This window comes from Protomyctophum parallelum (assembly GCF_964188405.1).
Source record: "Protomyctophum parallelum genome assembly, chromosome: 14".
NCBI classification, from domain to species: domain Eukaryota; kingdom Metazoa; phylum Chordata; class Actinopteri; order Myctophiformes; family Myctophidae; genus Protomyctophum; species Protomyctophum parallelum.
This window is the reverse complement of record NC_139709.1, coordinates 44,349,973-44,375,216: the sequence shown is the minus strand read 5'-3', so window position 1 is coordinate 44,375,216 and position 25,244 is coordinate 44,349,973. Positions and strand designations below refer to the sequence as shown.

General features: G+C 48.2%; 1 protein-coding gene across 2 annotated transcripts in view; it reads left to right on the top strand.

Annotated features, from left to right (window-relative positions):
* Positions 1-25,244, top strand: part of LOC310870413 (glypican-5-like) — a 176,441-nt gene that overhangs the window by 57,654 nt on the left and 93,543 nt on the right. The window contains exons 4-6 of one of the 2 annotated variants that reach the window (XM_083781632.1): positions 18,294-18,457; positions 21,190-21,249; positions 22,244-22,363. In XM_083781632.1, coding sequence (XP_083637758.1) covers positions 18,294-18,457; positions 21,190-21,249; positions 22,244-22,363 — 344 coding nt within the window. The remainder of the gene's footprint in view (positions 1-18,293; positions 18,458-21,189; positions 21,250-22,243; positions 22,364-25,244) is intronic. The other variant, XM_083781633.1, reaches the window with a different exon arrangement.

The following is a 25,244-nucleotide window of genomic DNA, read 5'->3' as shown; positions in this document are numbered from 1 at the left end:
AGTCGGCACAATTAGGACAAAACACAGGAAAAAAAGACGTGCTGAACTAACGGCCGTCTCTTATTGGGCCCCTGAGCAGGTAGTAGCTCTGCTGTTCTACGCGGTCGTTTCCTCCGTCTCCGAGGCTGAATGTAGGCCCTGTTGAAGCTCATCTCTGAGGACCCAGTCCTACTGTCAGCGGTGCCTGAGAGGCCTCAGGCTGCTGTTTATTTGACGTGGCTGTAGTCGTGATATGGCTCATATGAGCTGGAGGAGGGGCTCTCTTTTTTTTGTTTTACAGCTTCTGCTCGCACTTGGAACACACAAGAAGGACATGCTCGTGGTGTGCGTTCATACTGGCAGATACGAAGCTGCAAGTCTACCATTCATTTTCAATGGAAGCAAGCAACATACAAAGCTGTGTTTGTAGCTGCTACAAAGCTACAATTGAAGTTGAGCTGATTATTAACACAAACACAACGCTTGAATGCCGATCCCGGATCTACTTGGTTTAGTGTGTTGCACGTCCGTTTGTGGCGTCCATTTTAGATGCTAAATATTAACGTCAATGCTAGCGAGCTAAAATGCTTGCTCTAGAAAACGTCAATGTTCCAATCGGGATCACCGGATAATCAGAAAAGACCTCCGAACAACGCCAGTCGTAGATTTAGAGTTATTCAGCTTTTTAGTCAGCCTGTATAAAATAACGGCAGTGCGCATTCACGAAACCGGTCAAGGATCGCTGAAGAAGGAAAGGCCAAGCAAAAAATAAAAAAATACAGCGATCCTGTTTGATATCAATAATGAAGCTTAATCGACGGAACGTTTGGATTCTATTGGCGGGAACGTTCCGTCACGAGCAATTATTTTGTTAACCGTTTCCACACAATTCCTGCTTGTAATGGAAGGGCAATAATTATTACTGTCCACTAGTTTCATTATTTTTAACCCCAAGCTTTTTTGTTTGTTTTCCTTTGCAATTTTCTTTCTGGCCGACGCACACTTGATGATGTCAACGAGCTCATTGGTGACAATTAAAGCTAAATTAAACCGCAACTCCTCAACAGACATGCTGCTCCGCTTTGTAGTTTGCACATTGACTTTGTATGTTTTGTAGCCGCCAGTGTGACCACTGCATCACCCCGGCAGCCACTCGTACTCTGAGAAAACCTCCCTGACCCACGCCGTAATCGCCCCGCTGAACGCGACAGTATAGTCTACAGTCAGGGGCCTGTCTGTGTGAGACCAAACTGTATAGCTGTGGTCCAGATTAGATGCAGCTTATTATGCAGGTCTACCTTATCCGCTGCTTGGTTTTATGCTGGCTTCTCATTACAGTCTTGGGGAGGAATGCTAATAGCAGCTTGGGCCTTTAGATAATGGAAACGACGAGGCCACTGGGATGACTGGAGGCTTTCCACTCCACCGCGGCTGCACCTCAACATGTCTGCAGTGGCCTCCTCCACAGCACACACACACACACACACACACACACACATATACATACTGCTGCTGCTTTATCTCCCAAAACAAGATGACAGAGACCCTCCATGTAGTTGGGCTGTCACGATCATGACATTTTACTTGACGATTAATTGTCACACAAATAATAGCAATAATTGCATTTCTTTTTGTCATTGAAGGAGAGTAGTGATTCAGATTCCTTTACGACTGTTGGTAGAGTATTCCGCATTTCTGTAGCATATAAGAGCGCAATGAATTGAACCCTTTGTTTGAGCCGAATCGAGGTCGAACATGATTTTGTGGAACTCCCTCTGGTGTTTGTGGAGGGCGTTGACGTTTAGGAAGTATAGGTACACGGATGCTCCGAAAGTTTACTAATGTATACACCAATAGTATGTAGTGATGTTTATGATTTCTACACTTGATATGGACCAGTGTGGTGGGCCAATCTCCACTCCTCCTGACCTCTTCATTGGACATAGACCAGTGTGGTGGGCCAATCTCCACTCCTCCTGACCTCTTCATTGGACATAGACCAGTGTGGTGGGCCAATCTCCACTCCTCCTGACCTCTTCATTGGATATAGACCAGTGTGGTGGGCCAATCTCCACTCCTCCTGACCTCTTCATTGGATATAGACCAGTGTGGTGGGCCAATCTCCACTCCTCCTGACCCCTTCATTGGATATGGACCAGTGTGGTGGGCCAATCTCCACTCCTCCTGACCTCTTCATTGGACATAGACCAGTGTGGTGGGCCAATCTCCACTCCTCCTGACCTCTTCATTGGACATAGACCAGTGTGGTGGGCCAATCTCCACTCCTCCTGACCTCCTCATTGGATATAGACCAGTGTGGTGGGCCAATCTCCACTCCTCCTGACCTCTTCATTGGACATAGACCAGTGTGGTGGGCCAATCTCCACTCCTCCTGACCTCTTCATTGGATATAGACCAGTGTGGTGGGCCAATCTCCACTCCTCCTGACCTCTTCATTGGATATAGACCAGTGTGGTGGGCCAATCTCCACTCCTCCTGACCTCTTCATTGGACATAGACCAGTGTGGTGGGCCAATCTCCACTCCTCCTGACCTCTTCATTGGACATAGACCAGTGTGGTGGGCCAATCTCCACTCCTCCTGACCTCTTCATTGGATATAGACCAGTGTGGTGGGCCAATCTCCACTCCTCCTGACCCCTTCATTGGATATAGACCAGTGTGGTGGGCCAATCTCCACTCCTCCTGACCTCTTCATTGGACATAGACCAGTGTGGTGGGCCAATCTCCACTCCTCCTGACCTCTTCATTGGATATAGACCAGTGTGGTGGGCCAATCTCCACTCCTCCTGACCTCTTCATTGGACATAGACCAGTGTGGTGGGCCAATCTCCACTCCTCCTGACCCCTTCATATTTCAAGCAGAGTGTTCCGTTGGTAGTATAGCCTGACTGACTCAGCAGCAGCAAGCATCCATTAGCTAATGATGTTGGGCTCAACCACCCTCCCTCCAACAACATACTGTATGCACACACACACACACACACACACACACACACACACACACACACACACACACACACACACACACAACACACACACACACACACACACAGTCTTCTTGCCTCTTTACTTTTTGTGTTATTTCGTAAATTAACTCCCTGTATACTTGATCATCCAACATCGTAACACGAAAGCACCGAATTCAGTAGCGGATCCGCAAGGTCGAAATGCTGCACTAAGCGTTTTGAACTTGTAGATCTGCACCTTTGTGCAGCTTTTGTACATATGCGGTTTCCACCCGACGGAGGCGATATGCTGATGATATGCGCCCATTCTCAGCGGGCACAACAAAAAGAAATCCCCCCGTGTGGAAATACGGAGGTAATGAGCGAAGCAATCATCGAATGATTGATTGCCGTGTTATTAAAACGAGATCCGAACAACCGAGCCGGCGTTTCTTTCAGTGTATTATTTCTTTTATATGACCCATGACTTGGATCGGGGGAAGGAATCATATAATTTTCAAGGAATCATCTCATGTCTCAGATATGCGGCAGATTACGAGCCAACGGAGTGTCTGTGTAGGAGAGAGACTAAATGGTGCGGTGAGATGGCGGTGCCTGCCACCCCCCCCCCCCCCCCCCCCCCCCCCCCCCCCATGCGCACGTGCACACACACACACACACACCCTGTGGTCTGTTACTTGGCTGCAAGCATTTCACCCACAGTGAGAGATCATGGGGGGGGGGGGTGAGAGGGAGAGAGGGGGGGGGGGAGGGGGCGGGAGAGAGAGAGGGGGGGGGAGGGGGGCGGGAGAGAGAGAGAGAGAGATGACAGGAGAAAGGGGAAGAGGGTTGACAGGAGACAAGAACCATGTCTTGTCTGAGTCGGAGCTTTACGATGATGACTGATGGGTTGTAGCCACACCTCTTGAGACTCAAAGGCTTTGCTCTGCACTGCTTACTGTCTTGGGTCCATAATAAAGCTCCTCCTCTGTAGTGGCTTATAGTTTTTTTCCGGAGGCTGCTCAGCGAAGACACTGCAGCATTTCCACTGGTGTCAGTCACGCTGATGACGTCAGTCAAAACAGTGCTTCTCACCCTTCTTAAGCCTCGTTATACTTAGTTGCATTATGTTGCGTGCAGCAAAATGGCAGATGTACAAGCTCACAAGGCGACACAAATGTGACGCGTTGTGACTTGTAGATCTGCTATTTACTGAGCACGACACCAGCACGCAGCTGAGTGCGAGGCTTTAGCTGTGACGATTTGGAAGTGGGCCCCCAAATAATTGTCCAAACGAGTTGATAATGTAACATCAATAGCAAAATGTGACACCAATACATTAGAACTTAACCCATTCTGAACGGGCACCCATTTTGGTGTCAGCATCATGTTATGCTTTAGCTATTGAAAAATAGCAGATCTACAAGCTCATATCGCGCCACCGAGTGGCGCGATACGAGCTTGTAGGTCTGCTATTTTTGAAAAATCGAAGAACGACTGACATTTTTTTAGAATCTGATCTCAGGTCAGAATGGGTTAATCAGACCAGTGTGTGTCCGGTGGAAACCTCGTATGAATCTGATCTCAGGTCAGAATGGGTTAAAGTATAGCTACTAGTGGTGCGCGGCCGGCCCGTTGCCTGCAGGTCCCGCGGGTTGTCCCGACGGGTCAAGATATTCAGCGCAATTATCGCACTGAAAGAGGCGCCGCCGCGCAACTCTCTCTCTCTCTCTCTGGCAATCAAGCAATTGCGATTATGCATGCGATGCGAAACTTTAAACTTGATATTAATAGCGTTTTTTTGTTTTTGCGGGCCGCGGTGGCGGGCTGGTTGTTCATTATGGTTTTGCGGGGCAGATTGGTGCGGGCTGCAGGCTCCTCTGGCGGGGCGGAGCGGGCGGGTTATGCAAAAAAAGCCAGGCCCGCGCAACACTAACGGCTATACGTATAAGTTCCATTGAGCCGAGGCGGAACATAAACGATAGACTGATCATTTAAAATAAATAAACTCTGAGAACGCACGCGTGTCAAGCGGTCAGATGGGTGGGCCGTGCAAAACACTTTCGAGATTTTCACTTGGGGCCCTTTTCAGAAAAGGCTGGGAACTCTGTGAGTTAACTGATGACTGCCACGAGCTCGTTCAATAGCATCCATTCACAGCTGCTATTGAACCCGTGTCCTCAACCCAGTACTGCCTGTGTTGCAGTGAGTGAACCATTCACAGCTGCTATTGAACCCGTGTCCTCGACCCAGTATACTGCCTGTGTTGCAGTGAGTGAACCATTCACAGCTGCCCTGTGTCCTCCACCCAGTATACTGCCCGTGTTGCAGTGAGTGAACCAGATAGCATGTCAAAATCCTGCAGCATTAAGCAATGCCACCTCCAGCCTTTTCTCTGTGGGAACGCCGCTCCCATGTGGAAGCGTGTTTTTCCATCCACAGTGAAAGCAACACCAACGCGGTCTTCACCCTCGGGCTCTCCGCCCCCTACGCGGCCCCTTTTTACCCTTGGTAACCCTTCTCCCCCCCAACCCCCCCACCAGACCCCTGTCCCCATGCCGTCGGGCTATAAATATCACCTGTCACTCTGCCTTTCTACCTGGTACCCATGGGGCCTGGCATTCCATCGCACACACAATGCCCCCTCTGCTCACCTCTTGGTGCCAACGGGATACCCGCATAGCATGCTAATGCTTGTTTATGTGCTGCCTCTCTATCTTTGCGTGCTTTGCTTTGAGGGCCATTAGTGGCTATCAAGTAGTACATAAATTTTGGTCTCTTGAAGGGGTGTGTGTGTGTGTGTGTGTGTGTGTGTGTGTGTGTGTGTGTGTGTGTGTGTGTGTGTGTGTGTGTGTGTGTGTGTGTGTGTGTGTGTGTGTGTGTGTGTGTGTGTGTGTGTGTGTGTGTGTGTGTGTGTGTGTGTGTGTGTGTGTGTGTGTGTGTGTGTGTGTGTGTGTGTGTGTGTGTGTGTGTGTGTGTGTGTGTGTGTGTGCGTGCGTGCGTGCGTGCGTGCTACTATACAGTACATGCAGAGACCAAGGAGGACCCCCGCAAGCATAGTAATACTAGTACGTTTTCTGGTCCCCTTCAGGGAAAGGGTCATTTTCATGGCCATACAGACGTTTTTAGAGCTCAGTTCAAGGTTAGGATCAAGAAAAAGTGTGTGTGTGCGTGTGTGTGCACGCGCTATACAGTATACATGCAGAGACCAAGGAGGTTACGAGAACTCTCTTAACCTTTATCAATCCAACTCCATTCCTCCCTCTCTTCAGTGGCACTGCGCATGTCCCCGTTTAGTGGGATCACTATAGCCACATTTTTATTCTGCCTGTAATTCTCTTAAATGTGTTTACAGAGATGAGCCGGGAGGACATTTTGATGTCAACAAAGCCCGACATAACGGGGTAAAGGAGGGGATGGAGGGAGGGAGGGAGGGGGAGGAGGGGGGGGGGGGGGACCGAAAGCCTCTCATTTTGAGATCATCTGTGAATGATTTAATCAGGGTAAACAAGTCTGAGTGTGGAGAGAGAGAGAAACTCAATGTTCCCGTTTTCCCTCCGACTTGGAGCCTCAAGGACTTCTCCCTGTGATATATGAGGGACCTGCGTCTCTCTTTAATTAGCACTGACATCATTTGGAAGGGGAGAGAGGGAGGAGAGAGAGAGAGGGGGGGGGGGATAAGGAACAAGCAGAGAGAAGGAAAGGGCTGAGCAGGAAGAAGAGGGAGAAACGTGCAACTAGGCCGCATGCAGGAATGATGAGTGACAGAGGAAATGGGGAGAATGGCGACGAGGAGATGATGGGGAGGACGCAGAAGAGGGGAGAAAAAGAGACATGAACAGTAAATCGACCTCGCGCTGACACCATCGAGGGCTTTCTGGGAAAACGCAGAGTGCGGGAAGCCCGTCTCTCTCAGGAAGTGAGCGCCGAGCCGTCCGGGCCATGGTGGGAGGGGCTGGACCCAGGCCAGGGGGGTCAGTGGGCGTGGTCTGTCTCATTGCTTCAGGCGACAGGCGACGCATACGGACGCATATATATCTACCCATTTTGGATCCCATTAGACAGTCCAACAGTCCGTACATTCCTGGGTCCCTTATCTTCACTGAACCTGAACGCTGAATGATTATGGGGCAATAGTATGCAGCCTAAAATATGTGCTTCTGAAGGTTTTTTGTAGTTGCTAGAGGTTGGGGCCAGTACGCGGCTCTAACATAGCATAGAGTTCGGCTGCTACGAGTCCCTCACACCTATACGTACGTTCCACCGCCGATCAGACCAATATGTCTGAGTCTTAGACCCTTTCCCAATTCCTTTTTTAACCCTACCCCTCAGCCCTTGCCCCTTCCCCTTGCCCCTACATAATGAGTGTCAAGGGTAGGCGGATAAATCATCCCTCTAGGAATTGGATGGAATGTCCCTAAATATTGAACGTCCCTTGTAGATATTGATATGTGATATCATATATTGATATACAACCTGTTCTCAGAAAATAGCTGATCTGCAAGCTCACTATAGGGCCAGTGGTTCCCAAACCTTTTCATGTCAAGCCCGCAGACCCCCATTTGAAGAGAGATGCCAGGGACCCCATCGATTTGTACGGCTCTAGCAGTGTCAAGGACCAGTGTGACATGCATTAGTCCATGGACCCCCATTTGATGGCATTTCTGTCTCTGGGACCCCCAATTTATAGTGTAAAATCAATGTTAATTAACTCTGAGAGTGTACAAATGGATTTGGTTCCAAACTATCATTTAGCTGGGGACCCCCTTGAACTCTCTCAAGGACCCCTGGGGGTCCCCATAACCCACTTTGGAAACCACTGCTATAAGCTGTAGATCTGCTATTTTGGGAGAAGAGATGGAACGTAAATATAACATTGCTGTGGTTATGATGAAATAAATGTATTGTAATTTTGTCTCATCTTGGTATAGCCCACCAGAATGTAATTCAGCTAGATATAGCTCATTCTGACACCTGCTCAACAGTTGTACCTGATTCATTGATTATTGTATTAACAGTTTGTATAGAGTGGGTACAGTTATATCATATACAAGGTTAGAAAAAGGAAAAACTATTTACAGTATACCCTCCTCACGTGAACGCGCATCAGCAAGAGGAAGGGCTAAGGGCCAGGGAGAAGGGGGGAATTGAGAAAGGGTTTGTTGGGGGCTTTGTCAGAGTACCCGTTGCACACGTCTGTCTTTGTCCGGGTGGTAGATGACTGGTTACCTCTGACCTGAGATCAGATTCATACGAAGTTTCCACTGGACACACACTGGTCTGATGAACCCATTCTGACCTGAGATCAGATTCTAAAAATGTCAGTCGTTCTTCGATTATTCAAAAATAGCAGACCTACAAGCTCGTATCGCGCCACTCGGTGGCGCGATATGAGCTTGTAGATCTGCTATTTTTCAATAGCTAAAGCATAACATGATGCTAACACCAAAATGGGTGCCCGTTCAGAATGGGTTAAACCAGCTATGTCCAAAATGTTAACTTTTCAGGAAAAAAGAAAAGGAAAATCAACAACACAACACTGCCTCATCAAAGGCAGTATGGTGACTTTGTATACGTTGTCAGATACTTGAATCTGTCCTTATCATCACTGTATCCACAGCTCAAGAGGAGTTCGAAGGGTTTTTGAAATTTTGACCATTAAAAGGTATATTTCTGCCCGACAGCGACGATATGAGGGGTGCACATTTTCTTTGGACTAGTCCTCAGAGAAGCACCAGGATATGGTGCTGGGTTCGCACTGCAGGGGGGGAGGGGTCGTCATCTCTACTCTACTACCACAACGTAACTTTAGCCAGCATGCACATAATTCCAAAGGTTTGTACATCGTTTACGTGACAGGTGCATGGTTTTCATGTCGTAAATCTGTGAATTTTGTCTAAAAGCTTGTGTTTAATCCACATGGGTTCTTGTTTACTTATATCTAAGCGCTCCGAACAGCAGCCGTGCGTGTCATCATAACATTTTTCACATGGCATGGCAACTTGGTTACGACCAGCGTGATCTAGTATGAGAGTGACGACACTAGCGTCGACTGCCATTGTAATTATGGAATGCCGGAGTGCTCATTCTATCCAATGTTTGGAACTATAGCCCAAAGCACCTCGCTTTGCGGCGAGATCAAAGCGCGTCGTGACTCTTCATCTATACGGCTCTGGTTACAACCAAGACTTTCTCTTCCTCTTCAAGAGCGACTTGTAATGATAGTCAACACTAGCTTTATGTCTAAGTCTACTTCCAGGACGTAGATAGACATTTGTAGTAGGTGACACCAGAGCTCGTAATGGGGCTGGCTTCTTGGACATTTTGATGAGTGGCCTGGCTGTAATGCAACGGAATGTTGTGTCAGGATTTTTAGGAAGTACATTTCTGTCCCAGCAGCCCCAGATCCTGGTACGCAAAATTGCCTCCATGCGTTTAACCCATTCTGACCGGGCACCCATTTTTGTGTCAGCATCATGTTATGCTTTAGCTATTTAAAAATAGCAGATCTACAAGCTCATATCGCGCCACCGAGTGGCGCGATACGAGCTTGTAGGTCTGCTATTTTTAAAAATTGAAGAGCGACTGACATTTTTATAATCTGATCTCAGGTCAGAATGGGTTCATCAGACCAGTGTGTGTCCGGCGGAAACCTCGTATGAATCTGATCTCAGATCAGAATGGGTTAATTGATCTGCCGCACCAGCATGCATTTTGACGACGCATGCGCACCGGCACACCAGTGATGTGCATCCCTGGATATAATATGAAGAGTCCATTTGGGTCCATTTGGTACCCTCCCAGAGTTCGGGGGCTTGAAATACGTCACTTTGGGGAATGGAGCTTTCTTGGCCCCACCTTCGGTGTAAATGGATTACTGCAGGGCTACAAAGAGGAATTAAACTGAGAAATGTGGCATGAGTGTGTCCCGTTACAATTTGGGTCTGACTATGACTATGTGGTTGGATGATGGATGCATCCAGCCGACCCCAGAGAGCACAATGAGACATGAATGGAGACAGAGAGAATTCATACTGTCCTTCCCACCATGGAGTAGTAATAAAACACACACACACACACACACACACACACACACACACACACACACACACACACACACACACACAGGACACATGCATTTAAACTAAATGCAATTTGACCATATTAGTTGTGGCTGTGCGCTATGAAAACACACCAGAGAGTTGGTGAGTTATGTCCAGCAGACAGACTCCAGTGATTTCTGTTGGTACAATACATCCGCTGGTACAGGACCGTCAATTTGTAGAAACCCCGTCTCCATTTGCACCACTTAGGCCAAAACGCTGTGTGACTATGATAAATGAATACTGTCAATATTGGTTTGGCTCAAATTCTGGCATTGTCTTGACTGTTTTTACAGTGCCTGAGGGGATGGGGCTCGCTTTTTACCCCCAGGTCGCTGGCTGTTGATATAACAAGATCGCAGTGTGTGGCTGCCCGCTCCTTTTGTTCCTGCAAACAAGGGCCCCCGCAAGCACAAAAAGCAACCCCTCCTTCGAGCCGGAATTGAACCAGCGACCTATGAGGATCACCGCTTTTCTCTCCTTCCAGTTCTCCGCTCTAGCTGAGCTATATGGAAGGGAGCTCGCTGCAGGGGAGAGGACTGTGTGCGCATTTGTCTGAGTCAGCAACAAAGTGTGGGCTCTGCTATAGAGTGCTTTGAGCTGCAAGTGGTCTGTTCTGTTCCCGCTGCCAGGGCTGGCAAACGGAACACTGTTCCCAGGGTTTAACAGTCACTGGCAGTAGATGTAGGCATGGGCAGACAAGTGTGTGTGTGTGGTGTGCGCGTGTGCGGATGTGCTGCATGCTTGTAGTAGTGTAGTGTGTGTGTTCACTCCTTTCAGCATACAAAACTATAGCCTAGCAGGGGACAAAGGGGGACCTCGCTGACCGGACAACCCCTCCCCCGACCCCCCCCCCCCCCCCCCGTTCATCCTATTACCCACAAGGCAGTGCGGCGCGCGGGGTGAGAGGGGGCTGAGAAAGTTCCCCTCGGCTTCCCTGGCTAATCCCTCGATAAATAAACGGGGAAGACAGACCACCACTGATATTTGTAAGCCAATACTCCCTCGGAGGCCGGGATGAACCTGGGCTGGGTTTGGCCGTGCAGGGCTTGAACGGAGGCCGACTCCCTTGGCCCCTACTCGTCTCTCAGTCTCTCGCCTCAGGACAGCAGAGAGATATGCACCACATACGAGGCTCAGGGGGCGGGTGTGTAGTGGCAAAACGGAGGCTGAAAAGCAACCAAAAAGACACGCAACATCCACAACCTATTAGGCTGGGCGCCCGATCAAAAACAACGATAGTTCAAGAAATAAAGGAGTCCCCCACACCATTTTCTGCTCCCATGCAGAAATATTTACTTCAAGCAAGTGGTAACGTTTCGAGCCGAAAGCTCTTCCTCAGACCTTCAGAATTCGGCGTGAAACGTTACCACTTGCTAGAAGAAGATATTTCTGCTCGGGGACGGATACACATACGAGGGTGTGGAGTCCTACCCACAGCTTCAAAGTTGTAATCAAGTACAATTTGCGGCAGAACCTGTGTTATGTCGAATTTGTTAGACTAACGCACATAGATGTCTAAAATAATTTGTAGTTGGTACAATATACTGTAGTGGGTGTACTCTCTTCTCTCTCTCTCCCTCTCTCTCTCTCTCTCTCTCTCTCTCTCTCTCTCTCTCTATCTCCTGCCCAGAGCAACAGGACTCTAATTTCATCTGCCAGCCTCTAAAATGTATGCAGAACAAATGCCTCGTATTTCCCTAAAGACTTCCCAGCTCAACTGCACGCATCCCTCTCCCACGTATTCCCCTCTTCAGCCTCCATCCTCAGGCAATCACATTAGGAATGTCGGACACGGAATAGTTGGGATTGTAAAGGTATAACAAGGGCAAACAGATGGTCTCGGTCACACACACGTACGCACGCACGCACGCACGCACGCACGCACGCACGCGCAAACATGCTCAAGCCATGTCCATGTGGGATGTCCATTTCTCATGCCATCATCAGGTCAGGGGGTAATTGATTTATTGCAGACATGTCTCGGTCCATGCCATCCCTCAAGCTGTCAGCCGTGTGGCTGTCACAGGGTTTACGGTGCCATCAGATGCAGCACGTACATATACATATACAGTAAAGAGGGGACAGAGTTTATTTTGCCTTGCGATGATCTCGTGTTGTGTTTACATACTTGCGCGGTTAGCCGGGGCGTCCGACTGATTTGCGTCAACGTTATTGTTTTGATACGCATTGGGTCTCCAGCCCATCCCGTTTTGTATGGAGCGAGACCCCCCCCCCTCTACCCTACCCCCCCCCGTGTTCTGAACCTGCTCTCAACCCCGGTTTTGTTATAAAAAGGTTTGTGGATAGCACAAACAGAACTGGTAGTGACCTCCTCCCCCTGACACATATTTTAGGGAAATGTTTACATTTTCCTTTTTTTTGTTCTCTGAACTTGTCACAGAGCAGACAGGTGAGAGAGGGCATCATTTAAAAAAAAAGAACATTGGAACTAGGATGCTAACGTTTTCTTATCCCACCCATTGCTCAGACAAAGCATGGCTTTCACCTGAAAAGCCATGGTTTGGTCTAGTTTTATTTATTTGATTTGTATTTTTATTTCTCTTATTTTATGTGCCGAGTGAACTTCATGACTCTTCATCTAATGGAACATATATAAATACGTATGAGTAGGAAGGAGATGCAACGTTTTCATCCATCACACGCAAATAAACAAAAGTTCAAGATCAAAGTTTGAAAAGATATGAAAGACTTTTTTTTCCCCCTCAGAGGACATACACAAATGTTCAAAGCCTTTTACAGTATCTAAACATGAAGTCATGCGATGAGTTGTAGCCTGACAAGAACATCGCTTTGGTTCGCTTGCTTCGGCTTGATGATCAATCAATCGACTGTGTTTTCCGGCTTCGATCAAAGGAACTAACATAGTATACTTAAGTACGTGTTTATCACAATGAAAACGTTTTTCTTTATATTAATATTAACCCTAACCTATAGGTGGTTAATGTAGCATCACCATACCTTATCTGTGGGACTTTTTGCTCCCATATCGTGTTTCTGTATGGTGTCGGAAGCTTCTGTGTAAGTTGGTTTAGCAGTGTCAAGGTGCAGCCAGTTGTATGGACAGCTGCCCTGTCTGTTTGGTGTGTGTCAGGGCCTTGTCAAACCCAGATGGGGGGGGCTGTGTGTGTGTGTGTGTGTGTGTGTGTGTGTGTGTATGTGTGTTTTCAGGGATCTGAGTTTGTCTAAGGAATGCATGCAGTCCTGTAATAGCTGTGGGTATTATTACTACCAGTCTGCATTCTACTCCACCCTCTGCACACCTGCCCTGTTTGCCATGGTCGCCACGTTCACCACGCACACACACACACACACACACACACACACACACACACTCAACAAACATGTAAATAAACACAGCCATAACAAGGTAGACCTCCCAGACACTCTCTCACAATGACCTGGCCGATAACTTAAAGACCCTGTTAGCCCCAACCCCAAAATAATAATCCCGCTCTCAGTAGGAAATGGCCAAAACAGGGCATTTCCTGTTTACAGGCTCTTTAACGTGAACCACAAACGGGGCCTCAGTGGTTTCTAAACGTGGTGTGCGGGGACCCCCGGGGGTCCTTGAGGGGGTTCCAGGAGGTCCACGGCTAACTTGGTTAATGTAGCATCAAAATCAGCTGGACCACTTCAACCCTATACACATTGAAAATAGCCTATTATATAAGTTCACAACGCATCATATCACGACACATTCTGTTTCACCTAAAACGAGCAGTCTGGTTTGGTGTATTAAACACACACAGCACAGCGATACAGAGTGGGAAATATGAGCTTTAAAACCTGTCCATTTAAACTCCACATGCAGATCTGTATAGCCTGTTAGTACAAAAAATAGGCATGTTTTTAAGAATGATTGTAGACTGGAGTGAATTAGCCTCAACTTTAATACTCTTAACTGTTGCCCAGATAAATGATGTTGGCCTGCAGTGTTTTATTCTGTTGCTACTAACTCAGTAAACAAAGTGCTTGGCAGCGATGCAGCGAGGCTTGGGGGCCAATCAGCGACGAATAAAAAACAAACCGTGACTTCGACACTATCCATTATTCGCCATTTACCTTGCTCAGATATTCCAGTTTGGATAGATTTTATTTCATGAAACGATCCACTTTGTGCAAGCTTGAAATGTAAGATCGTTCCAATTAAACCTCGTGCCGAGCAACATTTTCCGTGCTGCCACTGATTTAGAACGATGTTAACCACATGAACCCTGCATGGCACACTGGTTCACAAAGTGGGGTCCGAGGACCCCCAGGGGTCCTTGGAGGGGGTACCTAGGGGTCCCCAGCTAAATTGGTTGATGGCAACTTCAATGTTTTATACTTTGGATATTAAAATATAGCAGATATACAATAGCGTGTCACTTCATGTTGCACTATGAGCATGTAGATCTGCTATTTTTGAAAAAAGAAAAGCTAGGGAAACAAGAATGACACGCGTACTCCGCAAGTGTACTCTGCAAAATGTAATATATGCAATATATGCATATATTTATTTTAAGGAAATATCTTTTACAATTTTGCTTTTCTTTTGTGGTTTTCAAATGTTTTTCTTCACAGAATCAAATGTGTTATGGTCATGATTCACCAGGATCCTGGATGGCTTGATTCTAATGAAATAATTAATTTAATTAATTAACTAATTTAAATCTCTAGCCTGTGTGGGAAAACATGAATGGGGTTTGGATTGAGGGAACCAGAAAATGTCCGTACCACTGCTATGCCCTACACTACAGCAACAGATTCAACAGAAAAAGCTCACAGTGCGTTGCGATGCTTGCAGACGGGCTATAGTTCTGCTATTTGATGCACAGCGACGTGAGGAGTGATCGAGTACGTGGAACAATGTGCAGAGCTCTCTTGGCTCAGACGGTGTTGACAGGCCGTATGGCACAAAACAGTTGCTACCTTCTATCTTTTTTCTTCCAGCCGTGTGTGTGTGTGTGTGTGTGTGTGCGCGCACGCGCGTGCGCACATGTGCGCGTGCCTTTGTGCACAATGTGTGGCCAAGCAGCACCAGCGTGCACAACACACGTGGACGTTTTTTATGGGCCCCGGCGGGCGCTAAGGTTAATGCAATGAAACAAGCCGTCCGCACGCCCAGCATCTGGCCCAAGAGAGAACTATAGAAGAGACCATCGTTAGAGAGAGAGAGAGAGATAGAGAGAGATTCAGAAAGAGTAGGGTTAAAAAAAACAAAAATCCATATTAAAGTTGTAGATGTTAAATGTCCACAGCAGATCTACATAAGGCTTCTGTCAGCGGCGTGTCATTGGCGCTCCCCCGGTGCTCGGGAATAGCTGGTCCACTATGTGGAAACCTCCATTTAAAGTCCATTTATAGGGCGCATGTGATGAGTGCTCTACCTCACCCTGGAGGCGGAGGAGGGACTATTTATAGCTCCAGGCCTGGGCATATGGACCCCGACCAACACCACCACCATGCACCACCGCCGTGTTCTGTAACTGTTAACGCATATTTCAGCTGCTTCCAGGGCTTACACATCTCCCCAGCATGTGGACACAGACACACACAGACACATGCACGCCTTGCACATGTGCACACATGCATGCCCGTCTCTGCCGGGGCGGGCGAATTACCTCGTATGTCCAAAACGGTTACTCTTTCGGGTTCGAATTCAAAAGCGGTAAAAGTAGTGGATGGACGATGATCTGCTTCTGTTGGTGATTTGGTGTGACGCTGTAGTGTGATGGTGTGGCGTTTATTGACAGAAAAACACAAAAGGTTCAAACATGTAGATAGGAGGTTTCTGCCCGACAGGGATGCTATGTGGGGACACATGCTCTCACAAACCTTCCAACCCCGTTCCCATATGGAGAGGGCCTGTGTGTGTTTATGTTTGTGCATTCCATTGTTTTAGAAGTGTTATGAGCTCCCCTAAACACCTCCACCAGCGTGGCAGGGCGTCTGGCATGGGACCTACTCAAACCCGGGAACCACTTGAGCCGCGGCTTTGAAGTTTGCCACCCACAGTCATTTTGACATTATAGCGGCCTCCAATGCGTACAAGTCAAAGGCATAAGACCTTGAGCCGCGTGAAGTGCAACATTGCGTTGCGCCTACAGCTTTTAGCGTCGTCCTGGTCTCATCCTAATCCAGACCTGTATACACGTACATTATAGTGTGCACTCATCATTAGCGGCAGGGTCAGATTTAGGGATTTTGAGAACCGTTCCAAAGTGCCATTGTGGGGTTAGGGTTAGGGTCCCCTCACCCCTATTATTTTATTTTATTTATTTATTATTGTGGTGTTCACGTGTCATGCAGTTCCATGTGCTGTGTGCCTCATACGACACTGCGTTTGTCTTCTGAAGACTGTGACTAAGCTGTTCATGTATATGTTATGCACATAGTTACAGAGACAAACACGTGAAACAAACCCACTGCGGCGTTGCGTGTGTGGTTGTTTTCCAAACAGTACATTTTGTGAATGTCTTGCTTTGCGTTGCCTGGTGAACCAACCAGTGTTGTCGTGGACTCGCAGGAAGCACGGCGGCCTTTTGAGACTTATTCAATGCGTCTCGATTTCACCGGGATCAGCGGAGCTTGATAAATAATAAATAATGCATGTGCCTAGTGGCACTATAACGCCACAAATACAGTACTGTATGTGTTTTTTACGTTCGGTGCAGATGGAAAAAAGGTTTGTAATATAGCCTAGGACATAAAGAATATTATATGGCCTCTGTCGGCCATATCACTTTTCAGATTAAAAAGTAGACTATAGCAGATCTACTGTACAAACTCCAAACGTGTTGCTTCGCGCCACATTTCGAGCTTGTGCATCTGCGACCTTTGATGTTTAGTGTGACGCTGTAGGATTATTATTATTATTAAGTAGTAGGGTGTCAATTCACCAAATAATGTAAAAAGTTAGAAAATGGAGATACGAGATTTATGCCCGACATCAACGTTATAATGATGACCTCATGTGAGGAATTTACTTTTCTCAAAAAAGACAGCTTTTTGGGGAAAAAACTAAAACGTAGCTAATTCCCGCCTCTGATTAGTGGCTGCATCCGTCCAATGAGGTCATGGTGCATGGGAGTCGCCGCAAAACAATGCCAGTCATCAGTTCAAAGCAGTGCTTTGGTAAATCACTAGTAAATAAATAATGGCGCTAAAGAGCCAAGACAGCCTATTCCGGATGCCAAGACATGACAGAGGGTCTCATCCGTCCGGTGGATGCCGTGCGCGGACATTGATTCACCGTGTAGCATAGCGCAGCGCAGCGAGGCGAGGCTCAAGAGTCCTTCATCGTGGAGCCATTATAGCTTCCGTCTGTCTCTCCGGCTTAATTGAGGACCACTTAATAGAGGCTTTTAAGCCAATGAGATGCCATTGATTTTTTTGCGTCTGGACTGCGAGCACGCGGCCCTCTATTCTCATGACCCCAGTGCCTTATCCCTCTCTCTCTCTCCTCACTGCTGCATGGCTTTAATAGCCCAGCGGAGATACTCATCATCATTACCAAACCAGACTGTGTGTGTGTGTGTGTGTGTGTGTGTGTGTGTGTGTGTGTGTGTGTGTGTGTGTGTGTGTGTGTGTGTGTGTGTGTGTGTGTGTGTGTGTGTGTGTGTGTGTGTGTGTGTGTGTGTGTGTGTGTGTGTGTGTGTGTGTGTGTGTGTGTGTGTGTGTGTGTGTGTGTGTGTGTGTGTCCGACTCGGTCGGTTCATTTTAAAGCCGAGAGCAACGTTTGTTTTTATTTTTTTACACCACACTTCCCTATCATCTCTGTCGGGTGCACGGAAACCTCATATGTCCAAAACTCAGGATTACAAGCTTCGCACCACATGTTTGAGCTTGTAGATCTACTTTTGATACGTTTGTGTAGCCTGATACTCAGGCTGAATTTTTGTTTTTCGTTCATGTTTTTGTTTAATGCATGGCAAGCGATTCGGGGCTGGAGCCAGGCTAACGTTTGTGCCACGCTACAGTATGATCAAGTAGGGCATTAATTTACGTATTTATTTAAGTATGTGAATATTTATATGGAGACATATGGAGGTTTCTGCCCAGCAGCAACAATCTAAAACAAACCGGTGTACTGTGGTGAATGCATGTTTGTGTCTGTGTTTGTGTGCTGTGCGTGCACTGCACACACACACACACACACATGCAACCCATTAGCACCTCCTCCGTGCCAGTGCAGTGCATATGAGGGTAACAGGTGTCCGTCTGTGTGTTTGTCCACAGGTGGACAAGGTGTGTGGCCTGTCGACGGGGGAGCCTGTCAGCGCGCGGCCCACAGACCCAGAGGTCACGACCTCCAGTGCCTCGGCGACCAGCCCCCCGCCCACCCCGCCCCCCTCCATTCCACCGGCGGAGCAGCTGCTGGGACAGCTAGCCCACCTGAAGAGGTGAGACCAAGGGTACTGTATTTAGGCTGTAGGGAACCTGGACTGACCAAGGGTACTGTATTTAGGCTATAGGGAACCTGGACTGACCAAGGGTACTGTATTTAGGCTGTAGGGAACCTGGACTGACCAAGGGTACTGTATTTAGGCTGTAGGGAACCTGGACTGACCAAGGGTACTGTATTTAGGCTATAGGGAACCTGCACTGACCAAGGGTACTGGTCAAGTGTACTTCATGGGGCCAGTCTCTTCTACATAGATTTCTATTGAATGGGGACAACCGGAAGTTTACGAATGCATTGGAGTCTATGGGCTCGCGTGACCAGGCTGTTTTCTGCCCCCTCAATGTTGTAACTCTGTTTTAAGGCTCATTACATAGTCTGGATTTACGGTGGTGAGGTGACCGCCGAACTACAACATGACGTCACGAGCCGCTGGTGAAGAGCAAACCACCGCCACCGCTCCAGCCCTTCTCTCTGTTTTTACTCGCCACCGCTCAACGTTATTTCAGCTCCGGTGGTCACCTCACCACCGGAGCGGTGGTCACCCCATCACCGAAAATCCAGACTATGAATAGGCCTTTACTCTATGGCTTAGACAAACCTCTCCACCAATAGTATAATGATAAAACATTGTTTTAAAAAAGAAACATATTTTTCATACGGCAGGCCTTGTTGACGGATTTGGAAGTGATTTTGAAGGTCCAAAAATGAACCAGTATTTAATGTGTAAAGTCCATGATATTTACATTGGAATGAAAGAGCCCGGCTTGAAAGTGTCCAACCCATGGGGAGAGGGCGGGGCTTAGCTAAAGGTCTATTCATTCAGGACATGCAACGCAATACATAAAAAGTTCCAGTAGCAGCAGGTAAATAGATATACTACGGCTTAAAGTTACACTGTTTTGACGTCCGGAGACTTCATGTCCACGACATGTCAGACGCGCCACCTCCGCTGGGTACCCAGATTCGAATGATAATGACAGAATGCAGCTTTAATGAAGAAATAATATCCAACAAACGGCCCATTGTTTTGGCCAAGTGCTGTAGAATGACATCATAGTGGGTGGCAGTGGGCTCGGCAGGTATAGCTCTCCTCTGGGAATGGAAGGTCTGGTGTTGGGTCCCCCAGGGGGACTGTGAACACCAGACCTGAGCAACACCACAGAAGGACTAATTGCTCCCTGTGTGCTAACTTGGAGTAGCACGCTGCTCCTACTACGACGGGACAAATCACAAATGCAGCAAAGTCATTTCTCCTCTGGGAAACGCAACAAATACCCCTTTCTTTTTCTTTTCCGTTTCCCCCCCCCCTTCTTTTTATTTCTTCTGTCTCTCTTTTTTGTACCGTGTGCCAGCATACTGTAGAAGTAATGGGTGGTAAAACGCATGAATATTCACCTTTTCTACAAGGTACATTAAACCTCAGTGAAACCTTTCAGCGTTTCCATGTTCTCACATTACTCACACCACCCTCTGTCCTGCACATGGGACATTATAAAAGGGCAATACATATAGCACGCCGACACACACACACACACACACACACGCGCACGTCACACACACACAGACACACACGCGCACACACACACACACACACACACACACACACACACACACACACACACACACACTCAGAGAGAGAGAGAGAGAGCTCAGAATGGAAGTTGTGCTTGGCATGCCCTCCCGGCCTCCGAGTTACCCAAGCTCATGCCCACAGCAGCTGCCAGTGATGTGCCAGGCGAGCGGGGGGCAGCAGGCGGGGGGGTGGGGGGGGGCTGTGGGGTTGGGACGGGACAGTAGATTAAACATGACGGGCCAGCGATTTCCTGTTTACCCAGACAGCTATACCCCTACCAGCTCTGATCTGCTCTGAAATACCACACACGGCACAAGCCGGCTAACACTTTTTGCACTGTTGCCTGTCTGACCTTGTCCTCAACCATGAATCACCGCGCCGGTGGTGCCAGTCTAGCTGACAGGCCACTGGCCCCGGCACGCCTGCCATAATTCATGGCAATGCAAACCTGGCCCTCGCGAGGCCCGCCCGCCCGCCCGCCTGCCCGCTGCCAAACCCGCGAACCGGAGGGCACGCACGTGTGGCGGTGGCCACTTCAGAGACTGCAGCGCCCACTGCGGTAGCGCCACCCCTGACGTAGTCCAACCTCGTAGAACAAACAGGCGGACGTGGAGCACGGCGCAGCTTCAGCGTAACATCACAGACATGAACTTTACGAGCACACGTGTCGAAGAGAGCGCTCTGTGTCCTTTCCCCCCCCCCCCCCCCTAGCCGTTTGTTCATCCTTCCTCCCGTCAGATGTTGTTTTTCCCCCAAAAATGCTTTGTCTATATGCGGCGCACATGGAAAACATTTGGTTGTTTTCTTGTTCGCTCGTTCACAGACTGCATGTTTTTTTTTATACTGTATCTGTTACTATGATGTAACTGTTGGTGCGAGGGTGGTGGTGTTTTTGGTCGTGTTTGGTCTCTGCATGTGCATGATTCACCCTGTCTCTTCCAGGGTCAACTCACTTGTCTCTTCTCCTTCCTCCCTGCTTGTATTGTCATGCCATCCCTATTGTCCTCTCTCTCTCTCTCTCTCTCTCTCTCTCTCTCTCTGTCTCTCTCGCTCTCTCTCTCTCTCTCTCCCTCCCCCTTACTGCCTTGCATCCTCCCTTGCTTGCACCAATCTCCCCCTTCCCCTCCGCCTTGGACTACAACTCCCATCAACCCCAGCTCCTTCCCCCTGAAACCCTCCAAGAACGATAAGCTTAGCAGTCTGAGAAAGATCTCTAGGTAAGCATGGACCCAAGGGACGTGTGTGTGTGTGTGTGTGTGTGTGTGTGTGTGTGTGTGTGTGTGTGTGTGTGTGTGTGTGTGTGTGTGTGTGTGTGTGTGTGTGTGTGTGTGTGTGTGTGTGTGTGTGTGTGTGTGTGTGTGTGTGTGTGTGTGCGTGTGCGTGTGCGTGCGTGCGTGCGTGTTTCTCTGTCTCTCTCCTTCCAGTTTCCTTTGTCTTGTGTCAGCTGACCTGTAGATGTGTCTTTAACGGTTTGCTGTGAATGTGTCCGTGTGATTAATGTGTAGGTTTAACTCTTAGCAGAACTCATTCGGCCCACCGTCCTCCAGGAAACACGGGGGCTTTAACGCATAGCGTGTGACGACAGCTCTGACTGATGGGGCGGGTCCTGCGGTCCCCAGCATGCGACCTGGCTCTCTCCCACCGGAGGGACTCTCCTGGGTGGCCCCGCTGTATGTGTGTCTGTGTGTGTGTGTGTGTGTGGCAACGCCGCGCGCATTTCAGAATATCGTTCCCATTGTTCGGGGCCAAGATGACAACGTCTCTATCAACAACATGTGTTTGCAGACCCACAGTGAACCACGCGTCACCACCGCCGCGGCCCTAACTGCAGAAATATTCGCTCGCTCAGTGAAGTGGTCGCGGCCCGAGCTGCACCGTCATCACCGCCCCTCGTCATTAGCAGTTATGAATGCACGACGCCGTGACCGTGCGTGACATGGAGAGACGTCACCGTTGTTCGGATAATAGTGAAAAAGAGCTGTGTTTTTCGTCACAAATTGTCCACTAACACAACCCCCCCCCCCCACCACACCCCCCCTTTGCTCTAATAACTAAAACTGGAAATGTCAGCTCTGTGTGGTCATACATTGAATGCAACATGTCCTAATAAACTGTGTGTGTGTGTGTGTGCGTGTGCGTGTGCGTGTGCGTGTGCGTGTGCGTGTGTGTGTGTCCGTGTGTGTCCGTGTGTGTGTGTGTCCGTGTCCTCAGGGAGTTCCTCAGGTATCTCCAGCGGTACAAGTCGTTCTTCGCCGCCCTGCCGGAGATGCTGTGCGAGGGGGACGCCGTGGAGGACGCCACCTGCTGGAGCGGAGACGACGTGGTGGAGAGGTGAGGAGAGGAGGAGCGTGTTGTAGACCTGTGTAGGGAGGGGAGGGGAGGTGAGGAGGAGCGTGTTGTAGACCTGTGTGTACGTAGGGAGGGGAGGGGAGGTGTGTGGGGGCGGTGAAGTGAGCCGGTAGATCTGCTATGTTTGGCTAATGTTCCCCTGTTCAAGTGGTTCATGTAAAAACAGGTTCCTATCACACAAAGATTTGACGCCCCCCCCCCCCCTGTGGTAACTCTGAAGACCCCCTATAGGGCAGTGGTTCTCAAAGAGAACTCTGACAGTATAGAAATGGAACCAAATGAACCCACCTTATACGTGGCCATTTGGTTCCATTGGTATATACTTTACGTTATAGGAGTACATTATACATGTCTATAAGGAACGGGGACCCGTTTGTCAAAGCTGGATGTCGCTGGATTGTTCCCGGTTGTCAGTCCCGATTTGGCCCTGACGAGTACCCATTAGAACCACAACCACAGACTCACTTGCACAAGCAAGAAACCCACTGTTATTTTCACTTATTATAAACGGGCGCTGAGACGACCGTGGAGTACAACAAGGGCTGCCTGTGAGTGAATGTTGTGGATGTTTGGAAGAAATTCTAAATCAAGACCACCCCCGGGCGCGCACGATTAGGCAACGATATTTCATCACAGTGCGCTCGGTGGGAGTTTGGGTGCATGCGTGGACACACTGGCAGCGCTGTTGTTTAGTGTGTGTGCTCGGTGGCGTGCATGAGCTAATGTACATGCATCCTATCAACAGCAGTCAGTCAGCCTAATGGCACACCGGGTCCGCTACGTTTTCAATTTGAACTGTGGGCTTTCTGAGTTGAATTGAATTTGAGGTAAAATTGGGTTTTGCGTGCGTGCGTGCGTGCGTGCGTGCGTGCGCGCGCTTGCGTGCGTGCGTGTGCGTGTGTGTCAGGCTATGTGGCAGTGTGGCTGTTGTTAATCAACATGGGAATGAGGAAGCCATTAAACTCCTCTGCGTTGAGGGAAGGCAGGAGAACATATTGCAGGCAGAGAAAGCTGTGTGTGTGTGTGTGTGTGTGTGTGTGTGTGTGTGTGTGTGTGTGTGTGTGTGTGTGTGTGTGTGTGTGTGTGTGTGTGTGTGTGTGTGTGTGTGTGTGTGTGTGTGTGTGTGTGTGTGTGTGTGTGTGTGTTTTTCTCAATGTCTTACTGAGAGAGAGAGAGAGTTTTTGATGCACTTTCTCTCGCCTTTCTCCACACACACACACACACACACACACACACACACACACACACACACACACACACACACACACACAGAGAGAGAGTCCCTCCATTATTTTCCCTTTAACATCTATTTTCTGATGTTTTCTAAGTGTGAAGCCTCGGAGTGTGTGGTTGTCAGTGCATCTCCCTGTGGGCATGTGTGTGTGTGTGTGTGTGTGTGTGTGTGCGCGTGTGCACGTTCTTGAGAGATTGATTGAGAGGGAGGGAGAGAGTAAAAATCAAGCTAAAATCAAGCCCCCAAGACAGCCTGGGATTCCAGGCCCTGCAATCCCAGGAGATGAAACCCCAAAAGAGTCCCTTTATTCTGCCAACTAGTCCTGGGACTTATTGATCACTCACAACCCAACAACAGTGTCCAGCCTCAACCTCAGACCAGCACTGCTTTACAACCACTAATTAGAGTCAGCCAAAAATGTTAAACTAATAAGACACCTATCTGGAACATTGGACCAGTCAAACCAAACTCAAAAAGCTATTTGGCCCTAAAATAAGGAATATAAATTGGCTGAGTATCTGTTTTCGGTCAAAGATAAAAAGCAGAGACAGATCTTGACCAAATATACAGTGTGAGTGACCACAGTCTGGCCATAGAGAAAAGGACAACACGAGAAGTCCTATAGTACCTCCTGTCACAACACAAGGCAGGACGTTTTCGGACCCAAGTGCAGGACGGAGACAGAGAGGCAAAGTAGTGGAATTGCAGAAGGTTTATTACCAAAATCCAAGAACGGCAGGAACACGAGGCAAACATGAACTAGAAATACCCTGGCAATTTAGGAGCAAGCACAAGTGACATAGAACAATGATCTGACAAAGGAAATGAAAAACCAGGGGAGTATAAATACACAGAGACACAGGAGAACTCAACAGATAATCAACACAATGATTGTCTAAAAGACTAACAAGACAAGGTGGAAACACTGGGGTAATCAGGGTACTGGTGAGACAACACAGTTAACATGAGCAACACAGGAAACACTAACAGACTGCAAAATAAAAGCACACAAGTGTAAAGTAAAACCAAGAACAAGGAACACTAGAAAAACATAACACAATGTCACGTACAGTGACACCTCCAAAGCAGAGAGTGTGTGGTCATTGTACCTCAGCTGAGGTAGAGACTGACACACACTTTCTATTAACCCATTCTGACCTGAGATCAGATTCATACGAGGTTTCCACTGGACACACACTGGTCTGATTAACCCATTCTGACCTGAGATCAGATTCTAAAAATGTCAGTCGTTCTTAGATTTTTCAAAAATAGCAGACCTACAAGCTCGTAGCGCGCCACTCGGTGGCGCGCTACGAGCTTGTAGATCTGCTATTTTTCAATAGCTAAAGCATAACATAATGCTAACACCAAAATGGGTGCCCGGTCAGAAATTCAGAAAATTCAGTTGTTGATCCCAAATTTTAAAGAGCTACATGACAATGACAAACAACTAATTGTATTAGGAGAAGGACCTGCAGCACATCTGGCTGCACAGTATGTGACTGCATGTCACAAAATATACACAATGTGACTATTATCTTGACACGAACCATCTCGACACACACACACACACACACCACGTTTAACACTAGACATTTTGACCGGTATGACAGTATTTTCATATTGTAT